This window comes from Etheostoma spectabile, chromosome 17 (assembly GCF_008692095.1).
Source record: "Etheostoma spectabile isolate EspeVRDwgs_2016 chromosome 17, UIUC_Espe_1.0, whole genome shotgun sequence".
Classification (NCBI taxonomy): domain Eukaryota; kingdom Metazoa; phylum Chordata; class Actinopteri; order Perciformes; family Percidae; genus Etheostoma; species Etheostoma spectabile.
The window spans coordinates 13,906,098-13,916,552 of record NC_045749.1 but is presented as its reverse complement, the minus strand read 5'-3'; the positions used below and the strand labels follow the sequence as shown (position 1 = coordinate 13,916,552).

Sequence of the window (10,455 nt, the reverse complement as noted above, 5' to 3'; positions counted from 1 at the left end):
GGCTTCAGATTGTCATCAACATACCAGGCTTACATAAGCAAGACACAGATGGCGGTAATCCTTAGGGAGACCATAATTGCCAGAAAAGCTCTGTCACTTATTTGTTTCTGATCTTTCAGTAGATCTTGTTTCCACTTTAAAACATACATGCGTCTTCGGATTTATTGTCCTTCTTAGGTGGGTCAACAACAGTGTCCTCTGTCAGAAGATCTCAATGTTTACACCATGGGAGATTGATTCCCATCGTCATCTGGGCCTGCTTTGGGGCATCAGGGCAGCTCTCCCTGCAAGCTAGAAAAACAAATATTGTTAACAAGCAACTGATGCAATTCTCCAAGGTCAACTCCAAATGTCTCCATTAATGTCTCCAAACTCTTTTGTTACAGCTCTCCTAGTTATTCAGTGGTGGTCCAGAGAAGTTTGTGTGCTTACTGACTCACCAACACTGAGCCACAGCTTGTTCATCACACTGCTATGTTGGGACAATGTCCAAAACCACAGACGTCTTTATAAATTTGAATGCCTTGAATAACATTAGGAATGTCTATATACCAACTGCCAGGATTTGGAGGATTTAGGAAGGTCCGACTGACTGTTACCGTCTGAATACATACCAGCTGAGTGTGTGGCAGTGGAGACTGGACTGCAGAGGGCTTCGGCTTCACTGGAGGCATCGGAGGCTTTGGCTTCATGATCTTAGAGAGCAGACGTTCACATTTCAAGTGCCAATGACAAGACATTTTAAATGAGTGAGTACAAATGTGAAAATTGAAGATAAAATTACATCAATGTAATGTTACTTACCAGTTTCGTTGCAAGTGGTGGCAGAGGTCTGGATGGAGGTAGTGGCTTATTCTGACAAAAAAAGAGACAATTGAAACAAGTAATACACACTTTCACAAAGCAAACTATTAGTGTCCTTGATATAAGAAAATAAGAAATTTCTGTTTGCAATTTTACCTCAGAATAGATAGGCTTGCTTGAAACAGGCTGCATGAATGGCCTTAGAACCTAAACAAAGATATGCATTTGCTGGTTGCAATACAGAACACATCTAAACAATAAAGACTGCAACACTACACATAAATAGTGCCATATTAAAATAAAGAAAAAACCTTATAGCAAATTACCTGTTGAATCTTTGATGGCTGAGATACAGCTGACAAATTCTTAGGGGGCTGTAAGGGACACAAAACAGATGAGTGAAGGCGAAAGTCATGATCCTTTCTGGTTTATGCAGCTTTATTGCAAAAATGGTCTCTTTATGATAGCATGGAATTTATTGAATATCATCCCTGGATTTCATTGTTGTCAGTGTGTGGCTCAGAGACACTTAAGCGGGCACACATTTGTTGTTTTCTGTGGCTTCATATATGGGTCAGTTACCCAAAACTAATCATCACAATGACATGGGTTCAGATGCAAACTATTGCCATAAATAAAACAAATACCATGTCTAATGAGGAAACAGTGCATTACTACACTCTGATGCTGAAGCTTTTAGATCAAAATGGAAGCTCACCAATGGGGCTGCTCTGCTGGGCTTCAGTGCTCGGGTATGTGGTCTGACAGAGGACAGAGGTTTACAGGCTTGACTGGCTGAAGATTCCACAAATGTAGGCAGGCTGATGTGTGTGGACCCAAGACGAGGGCTGCCTCGTGCATCGCTTGACCGAAACAACGGGTTGGTTTGTCCTGAGGTAGATTGGAAGAATCTATAAAAAGAAATACACACACAAGCTAAAATTCAAGATGGACAAAATAGAGAGTATAGTCTTTGTGGCTGAATGTACACAGTGATTTAACAGAGACAAAAAGAAAGGGATAACTTTTTTCCGTACCTCTTTGCAGGTCGCGTTTTTTTGATGCAGCACATCAAACTACCAATAACCAGGACCGATAGCAGAAATAAGCCAACCATCAGTGACACAAGAAGCACCACCAGACTTGCCTCTGCACACACAAACACACATTGATTGTGACAATATTCTTTTGTTGCTCAAGGATAAGCATGTAACAGTGTATGTCACCCGCTCAGGAAAGGAAATACACTGTAACATCATTATTGCATTTGTACCAACGTGATCGGGGAATTCCATTAAAACATCAAAACAGAGCACCATTGTTTGAATTTGGGTAAAATCACGGTGGAAAAACAGAGAAGAAGAAGAATAGACACAAAACAGTCAACCAACCATATAAAAGGCTTGTACAATACCTTCAGGGAGTTTGGACTGCTCCACATCGCAGAAAGGTGGGGCCCAGCCAGGGTCGCAGTGACACTGTCTCTCATGGTTACAAACCTGTCAGAGATCACACTCACAGTCCATCATGTTATCATGGCAATACAGAACTACAGTGTTGTGAGGTTAACAGATTCCTCACCCCATGGTTGTTGCATTTGGCAGAGCAGTCATTTGTTCCGTACACTTTTATGTTTTTGATGTCTTGACACCGTTGATTGTAGCATACCTGAAAGACATTGACAAAGTTCACAGAACAGGACTCTACAAGGGTTTTGTTGATAGTAACAGCTAACAGCGACATGGGACGTTTTCTTACCATGTTGTTGCCACACTTAGTACCAACAGGCACAATGCCCAGATCTGCAGGGTAGTTATCCTCAGGGTTCATAGTTGCCTCATTGCATATGTCTCCATTTCCTACTTTGTAAAAAGACTTCCTGGATGTCACTGGAAATTCCCATCCTCCGGAGCAGAAGAGTGTCCCACAAGATTGATCTCTGTAACCAAAAACCACAGAGCAATGATACTGTACCACAAATCAACAATTCCACACTGTAAATACATACATCATTATAGTGCTGTTTTGGCTTTTGAATACATACCGGCTTGAACATCATTGGCTAAACAGTGTCTTTCTGCAGTTTCCGTGCTGGTGGAAACAAACATCTGGAGCTACTTCAGCATCTAAACAATAATGACAACAAGAACGTTGCGGACGTAAGAATCTCACTGTATTAGAATATAACAAGAAAACAAACTGTAATTCACGGGTGTTTTACCTGGTCCCCAAAGTCTCTTGCAGTGTTCCTGTCGTGAAGGACACTGTCCATTGTAGCAGTATCCTTTTCCACGGTTGCAAGACAGGCCATTCTGGGCGTAGGCGTCAGTCGGACAGGAGGCAGAGAAGCCGGTGCAGTATTCTGCCAGGTCACAGCCTCCTGTCTTTGGTCGGCAGACGCTGCCTGTCGGTTTCAGCTGCAGAGCGAAAAGAAGCACAGATGGTGATGTTCCGACTACTGAAATAAGCACTCTCGCACATAACCAGCCAGACGGCAGAGTCAGTGTCTAGATATTTGGTAACACAATAAGTATTAGTGAGACTTCCCTCATCTACAGTAGAGAGGACATAGTGAGTGATACTTACTTGGCAGTTGTGGCAGCACTCTCCCTCTGCACACTGGGCTCCTGCAGTAAGTGTGCAGGTAGTGGCATTGCAGCAAGTATTCTTGCACTCCTATGAGACAGACAGTAAGATGTGGAATGTAGTAATCCAATCTCCTAGTTTGATATTGTTTGTATCCATCTTCTGTGTGCAGCATGAACAAACCTCTGCAGTGCCACAGTCACACTCCTCTCCAGGCTCCAGGAAGGCATTTCCACACACTGGCCCTCCGTAGATGCGATCAGTAGAGGGAGTATCCAGCAGACAGGCTGGGTTGACCTCGTCCAAGAACCTGCTGAGTTGCTGCTGACTGCAGCTGCTGAACAGCTCTGGATACACAAGGCTAGGAGATAAGTTAGCAAGAACAAGCACAAAAAAAGGTAAGTATTAGCATTACTCTGGGTTTTAGAACAGTACATTTTGGGGAGTTTATGTGGAAGTAAAACTGAGTTTACCCAACGCTCTCAGCCATGATGCAGCCTTTTTTCGATGTTAAGGAGCCACAGACACAGTTTTCAGAATCATGGGACAAGCCAAGGTTGTGACCCATCTCATGTGCAATAGTTGAGGCCACTCCTATCGAGTTAATGTTATGGTCCTGTGTGTACAGTAGACAGAAGTCAAGTCAAGTAAAACTGAAACATCAACATCACACAACTCCCTATAATTTCCTTTTAACATCTATATTTTTACACAGATATGTTACCAAAAAAGTATATGTACCTCATTGACAGCTCCCGAGTTAGAGGTGCACATTGAATTGGTGTTGGCTAAGCCGACAGTGGAACCATCAAAATCCACACCTCTAAGCGAAGAAGAGGAGAAATGTTTAGACACTAGCTCTAACAGCTAAACACATCATTGGCATTGTCCTTTTGGCGGGGAGTTAAAAACCAGGTGTGTCTTACGTGATGAACTGTGCATTGTCGTGTTTTGTCCTCGGCAACAGGCTCCACTGACGCCACTCCAGGAAGCGACTGAGGGTGAGCTCAGGGTTAGTGCTGACCTCCATCTGATCTCTGTATGACCAGATATCCAGACCGACCAGCATCACACGAACACCCATGGGGCGATACAGCTGAAACAGAGCAGCATGTTAGCACAAACTGGAAAGTGGAAATGAACCTAAACTGAATTGGACTGCCAAGTAAATAGTTGAAATCACTATTTTTATACGCGAAAGGATCAAACACGTAATTCTAAAAATCACACAACCAAAAGGACTCATCTACAATGCTGGAAACCACTGTTGGTTCTAGTGCAGTCTGATGATGCTTTCATGTTGGCCCTTTTCCTTCAGAGTATGCAAAGAGGATTGTGTGATATGTGTGAAAATCAGCTTAGGTGTGAAGATTCACAGTTAAAGTTAGATTTTCACAGTAAAAGAACTGTTCATTCCTTTTATTGGTCAGATTCAACTCAGGAAAGAACAGATAGTATCAGGACAGATTTCTTGCATTTAATCCATAGTAAAAAATAAATAATAAAGTCCGATGAAGTGCCAGACTTGTGGCTTTGCTGCTTTGTGAGAAAAACGTTTATAGGTCTTTTCTGCCACCGATGAAAATAAACTAAATTACTGGTGAAACTAGATGGACTACTTTATTAATCCAGAAGGAAATTGCATAAAGTTATGCTTTTACACTCATTTGAACTCTAGATTTAACAGTCCCGGGTAATTTTTCCTAAGATCTTTACAAGGTGGAATCCTTTCAACTGATAGACTACAGAGAAACAAACATACCTTGTCCACGTGGTTTGCTATTTCAAGCGCTCTGGCCTCTATTGTCTTCTTGCTGCCAAACTTCTTATACTAAAAAGAAATTGTTGTTTGAATTAGTAACACAACCAACAAGATCTCAGGTATATAGAGTAATCTACGAAATTGTGTATCCTCCACAGGATCAATGTCATTAATAGTGCTACATCTGCAATGACAAAGTCTGTGAAAAGGAAAAAGAGGAATCAAACCTCCTTGTTGTCGACCACCACCACCAGCTCCACTGTCTTGGATTTTCCTGTACGGTCTTTGGTCTGGGCTCTGCTTTTCTGAATAACACAAAAAGGTATATTAGTTGGGCGCGCATGTACATGTGTCTGATATAGTTAGACAAATGTTTTTATTAAATAATAAACTTTATTTGTATAGCACCTTTCAAAACACTGTTAAAATAAATAAATGAAATACAATAAATGAATAACTTAAGGTAGGCTATAAACTGTTAAATAATAACAACAATTATTTGAATGCAAAAGTATGACTTTGGCTATTGGAATATGCTAAATGTATGTATTATTGAAGCCAATAGTTAAATCATATAACCATTTCCAAATCGATTAAGATCTATTATGTCTCTATTCCTTGTTTCATTTCTTCTTCGGTCTTGTATTTGTTTTTGCCATGCTCCCATTACTTCATTCACCTTGGTTTGGTCTTAAGTTGTTACATTCAACTGAAACGCAACTTGCAATTTTTTTAATTATTTAAACTCTTGTTGTGGGTCTCATATTGTAAGATTTTTTAAATATCAAGGAGAAAGTGCTTAATTTGATGTAGATACAGAACTAGGATACAAGAACTGTGTATCGTGGTAGTATTTCACCGCATATCCCTTCTTGTTTTTTTTTGCTAACAGTTAAATAAGCTAAATATTGGGTAAATATTGGATCAACTTGAGGCTTCTAACCCTGGTGTATTTCTGTATGTGTCCGCACTGCGTGTCTTTACCAGGCTGCCGAGCTGGAACAGTCCATACGGACGAGATCCGTGATCATAGTATGTGGTTGTGTTTCCATGGGAACAGGAGCTCCTCTTCCTCCTCAGGTGTTTGTAGTTGTAAACAGCATGAAGAACCTCGTCACCGTTAACTACGGAGACCTGTCGGTCGTTCTGCTTCCCTGCCTCAGCGCCAGCCAGAGGTTCGATGAGGTACATTTGGTCCTGGTGACGCACAAACCCCCTGTAGTGCAAAACAGGAACTTCAGAGTGGACACAGAAACAAATGGTTTCTTTTCTCAAACAGATCTCAGTTTACCTTGTTTATCCTGCTTTTAAGTTTCCACAGATATTATGACTAAAGACATGTATTTTAGAGCAGACAGAAGGCAGCTTTGCCTGGCCTTTGCTGTTTGGGTTCTAGGTTTTCAGACATCGAGCTACATGCAGTCTTAATGGTGGTTGTGATGGAAGAAATGGATGTTGAGGTTCAGATCCTCTCTTTGGATTGGACACACTGGTCATGAGTCACAAAGGGAGACTTACAGTCTCATTTTACCACAGGCTTAATTAAATGTGGCACTCTACCTTGAGAAACAATAACTTTTTGTATTAGAGATAAAAAAAATAATAAAAACAAAATTGCCATTCAGAATTACTCACTTTATTCCTGAGCACAGTGCCACGCTGGCAGAGGAGTCATCTACCCCCACAATGTGCCCATGGTAGTAGCAGTGGACCTGAAGAGACAGCTAGTATTTGTCACAGACTCAATGGAGAGATTTTAAGTGTAAGAATGTGAGCTAATTTGAAGAAGATAATATTGTATGTTTCGTGGCCAGACAAAATGACAATCTTAACCTTATATGTCAATTCCTCTTCCACATTACACAAGAATTGCAGAGTCCCCTCTCATAAAAAGGAACTTTGTAACTGAGAAACTATCATGGCATCTGATATTTTTAAATAAGAAATAATTACTGTCAAAAATGATGAAGATGACAGGGATCCGTACAATTGATTAGATATGTTTACTTTTCTGTGTTTTTTGTTATTTGTGTTGTACAACCTTTAAAGTCGTATCAACCATGTATTTGGTCACTACTGTAAATATAAATGTAGGAAGATCTGCATTATAAAAACCCTATTTCTGATATTATCTTAACAGTTCAGAGCTGTGACTTTAAATTTTGGACTGACTACAAACTAACCAGACTTGCATTTTACAAAACTGCAAAAAATGACCAAATACAGGAAAACAAATTTGGAAGGGAGGTAACACAGGATATCCTGTAGGCACCTTACCTTAGTCATGCCTGTACAGAAAATACATCTTTGGTTGTAACAGCCTACACTTGTCTGGTACCTCTGAATCACCCACATCTCCATTTATTCAGGGATTCCAAATTAGAATAATGATAAAACATTCATTTGAAGTTTACAATCTAATTTCACAACACAGGCATCTGTTTCTGATATAGGGACATCATATTAATGTCAGTGAAATAGTAGTGAAATAACACAAAGACATACCCTAAGATCTGGAGTAGTTGTGACTCGGGTGCCCTGATCAGAATAGTGTGTCACGGAGAAGTTTTTCCCGACAAGGTCTCTAAAAAGAACATTTAAAAAAAAAAATAATATGGGCACATCAAGAACGAGAGTACAGTATGTGTGGATCCTGCACAATCAGAAAAAAAATACACTAAAAACACTGTTGCAAACATTGTAAGTTTCCTCACTTGTTCTTTTCCAGGTGCAGTGTGTAGTTTTTCCCTCTAATCGTCAAAGAGTACTGGAGTACATCAGGGTATGTCTACACACACACAGCAAATGACCCTTTAATGCATTCCTCAAAAAAGTCAAAAGCGATTTTTAAATAAACTCATCAAATGGTTAGTAGAGCTGTCTGTTACCTGATGTGTCGCGGCATCATTATTGCGAGATGAATCCTTGATCAGCCTCTGAGGAATCACTGTTTGGTACTTCATCACATGAGGAAGACTCATCTCATTGCCCGCAATTATTCCTGCAAGTATCAGTGATATTTTACAAAAGAAAGAAAGAAAGTAGGAATGAAAGAGTGAAAAAAAGAAAGAAAGAAAGAAAGAAAGAAAGAAAAAGAAAGAAAATCGTACCCCACGAGGAGAGGACAATCCATGTAAAGTACCCAGAATATTGCATGTTGCTCTACCAAACGGACTCTGTCATCGCATGCTTGGCAGTTTAAGGCTCCTCAGCTCTCCGCCCCTCCCTGCTGTGTAGGGTGATATCCTGAAAATTAGCCTATCATTTGAGGTTGACAGACAACGTGAGTCACAACTCGAGCCGTAAACTTAACCACGCGTTCTTTTAATTTTGAATTGTGTAAGGTGTTGAGTAAGTCAACATTAAGTAGCCTAGATATGACCGGGGATTGAAATCGCGGTGCTAAACCGTCTATTGATGGAGCTAGTTTAGAATTTTGCAGTTAGTTGAAAGTCGGTTCTGTTCCATGGTTGGTTCTGCCCTCAATTTTTCCTCAATCGATTTCATTTAATTTCATTCGATTTCCGACTTTACTCGGTAGATTATGGGAAACTGCTTATTATTAAAAAATGTCCTGTAGGGCTATAGGCCTACAGCCTAATTGTAACCCAATGACCAATTAGCAAATGACAGCAGACCCAGTAGGCTACAAGGAATAGTGGCCTTTATCACCATCTCCTGGTAAAACAGCGGAGCAGTCCGATTCGCTTGTTGTGAAAGAAATACCTGCATAATTCGATTCCTTTGCAATTGCAACATATTAGGCTACCGAGTGACTCTTTGTCAGCTATTATGCAGCACCGTAATATCTTAGTGAGTTGTATGTTTTAACGTTACACGCTATTAATGCGCCACTTTTTTTATTTTTATTTTATTCATTTCTTTATTAGGAATTAATAGGCCTAGAAAAACAAACAACAAGTTACAAATTCACTTCAGAGGTAGGGTTTTTGCCTCAGGTTGAGAATATAAACAAAACCTAGGACATAATAAATAAAAACGAAAAGAAAAAAGAAATACAAACTATCTCAAATTAACTTAACTTGTCTCCAGTGAAGAAATCAATTTAGGGCTTTTTTGTCTTTAACCTGTTTCAATGATTACATAAGATATCTCATTCTAGGAAGGGTTTAGTCTTAACAATGTGGGCCTACATTGATTAAGCTATATATAAATGTTTTCCTAATGTGCCACTTTTACTTTTAAGGCACGCTGTCTCTGTTTCCGGTGTTGTCTTGACCTTAGACACACCCTACACTTGTGCTTTGCACACGGACCATTCAAGTTTCGTTTGTGGTGCTTAACATCAAACAAATGATATAAAATTACCAAATTAATCAGCATCCTGAAGTTGACATAACTTTTCCAAAAATTCAACAGTGTCTGACTACGTTGAGTAGTTTAGAGTAGTTTGGCCAGTTGGTGCCAGCGGCAACGCGTCATTTCGTTTTTGACGTATGGATTTTGACAACAACCATAGACAGTAAAAGAACACAACAGAAAAAAAAAAACGTAATATGACGTCATCATTCCGCGACAACTACAACAACCGCGTTTGCGGCTAACGTTACAGTCGAGAAAGAGTAGCCTACGCTAGGTTCCTTATAAGGTAAGTTATATTTTTATGTATACCGAATTACGCAATTATACTGCGTTTGGACCAGTCATGAGTCATATTATTCATGACAGTCGCGTTGTAGCAGGGTTCCAATGTGTGTTGATGCCTCCTCCTCACCGTGTTCTAGGTCTAGCACGTTACCAATAACAACCGATGACAATCAGGAAACGATGCTACAGCAGCCAGAATTGGTCCGACTTCTGACAGAGGGACATTTGTCATTAAACAACTACGATGAAGACTGTTTGACAGGAAACGCACAGGAGCCGAGGCAGAGTGTGGATGAGCAGGGATACCCGTTCAACTTCACCCCGCAGCTCATCCACCTGCACAAGGACCACGAGTTCTTTGAGGTAGTGTTAATATAGCAACAACAAATGGAACCGACTGGCCTCATTCTGCTGAAGCCCTTGGATAACGGTCACGTTTAGCTAGCTAACCAAGTACCCACCATAAAATACTGCATGTGAATGTTGTTGACAGGATGGGGACATTCACAGACACATGTATCTGCAAGACCTCCACATCTCAGAGGCTGACGACAAGTCATCACTCAGGTATTGAAACCAAGGTTTATCAATTCGTGATTGAAGTTTTAGCTTTTGTAATAACGTTAGCTTGTGTGTGGCTGTGTTACATAATTGAGCCAAATGTAGCTACATTATTTAGCCCATTTAATTATAGG

General features: G+C 40.3%; 2 protein-coding genes across 3 annotated transcripts in view; one reads left to right on the top strand and one right to left on the bottom strand.

Moving 5' to 3' along the window:
- adam8a (ADAM metallopeptidase domain 8a) overlaps positions 1 to 8,344 on the bottom strand; it is an 8,964-nt gene extending 620 nt beyond the window's left edge. The window contains 25 exon segments of the mRNA XM_032541484.1: positions 1 to 291; positions 615 to 695; positions 805 to 855; positions 961 to 1,011; positions 1,131 to 1,178; positions 1,523 to 1,715; positions 1,842 to 1,953; positions 2,219 to 2,303; positions 2,386 to 2,472; positions 2,563 to 2,743; positions 2,849 to 2,930; positions 3,026 to 3,221; positions 3,391 to 3,480; positions 3,574 to 3,751; positions 3,864 to 4,006; positions 4,132 to 4,213; positions 4,317 to 4,486; positions 5,153 to 5,221; positions 5,380 to 5,457; positions 6,137 to 6,368; positions 6,788 to 6,864; positions 7,658 to 7,736; positions 7,867 to 7,940; positions 8,041 to 8,153; positions 8,263 to 8,344. The exon segment at positions 1 to 291 is cut by the window's left edge and continues 620 nt beyond it. Of these exon segments, the coding sequence (XP_032397375.1) occupies positions 247 to 291; positions 615 to 695; positions 805 to 855; positions 961 to 1,011; positions 1,131 to 1,178; positions 1,523 to 1,715; positions 1,842 to 1,953; positions 2,219 to 2,303; positions 2,386 to 2,472; positions 2,563 to 2,743; positions 2,849 to 2,930; positions 3,026 to 3,221; positions 3,391 to 3,480; positions 3,574 to 3,751; positions 3,864 to 4,006; positions 4,132 to 4,213; positions 4,317 to 4,486; positions 5,153 to 5,221; positions 5,380 to 5,457; positions 6,137 to 6,368; positions 6,788 to 6,864; positions 7,658 to 7,736; positions 7,867 to 7,940; positions 8,041 to 8,153; positions 8,263 to 8,308 (2,643 nt within the window). The 5' untranslated portion in view covers positions 8,309 to 8,344 and the 3' untranslated portion in view covers positions 1 to 246.
- A 1,176-nt stretch (positions 8,345 to 9,520) lies between these two features.
- znf511 (zinc finger protein 511) overlaps positions 9,521 to 10,455 on the top strand; it is a 2,945-nt gene continuing 2,010 nt past the window's right edge. The window contains exons 1-3 of one of the 2 annotated variants that reach the window (XM_032541485.1): positions 9,521 to 9,761; positions 9,898 to 10,123; positions 10,254 to 10,327. In XM_032541485.1, the coding sequence (XP_032397376.1) occupies positions 9,941 to 10,123; positions 10,254 to 10,327 (257 nt within the window). In that variant the 5' untranslated portion in view covers positions 9,521 to 9,761; positions 9,898 to 9,940. The remainder of the gene's footprint in view (positions 9,762 to 9,897; positions 10,124 to 10,253; positions 10,328 to 10,455) is intronic. The other variant, XM_032541486.1, reaches the window with a different exon arrangement.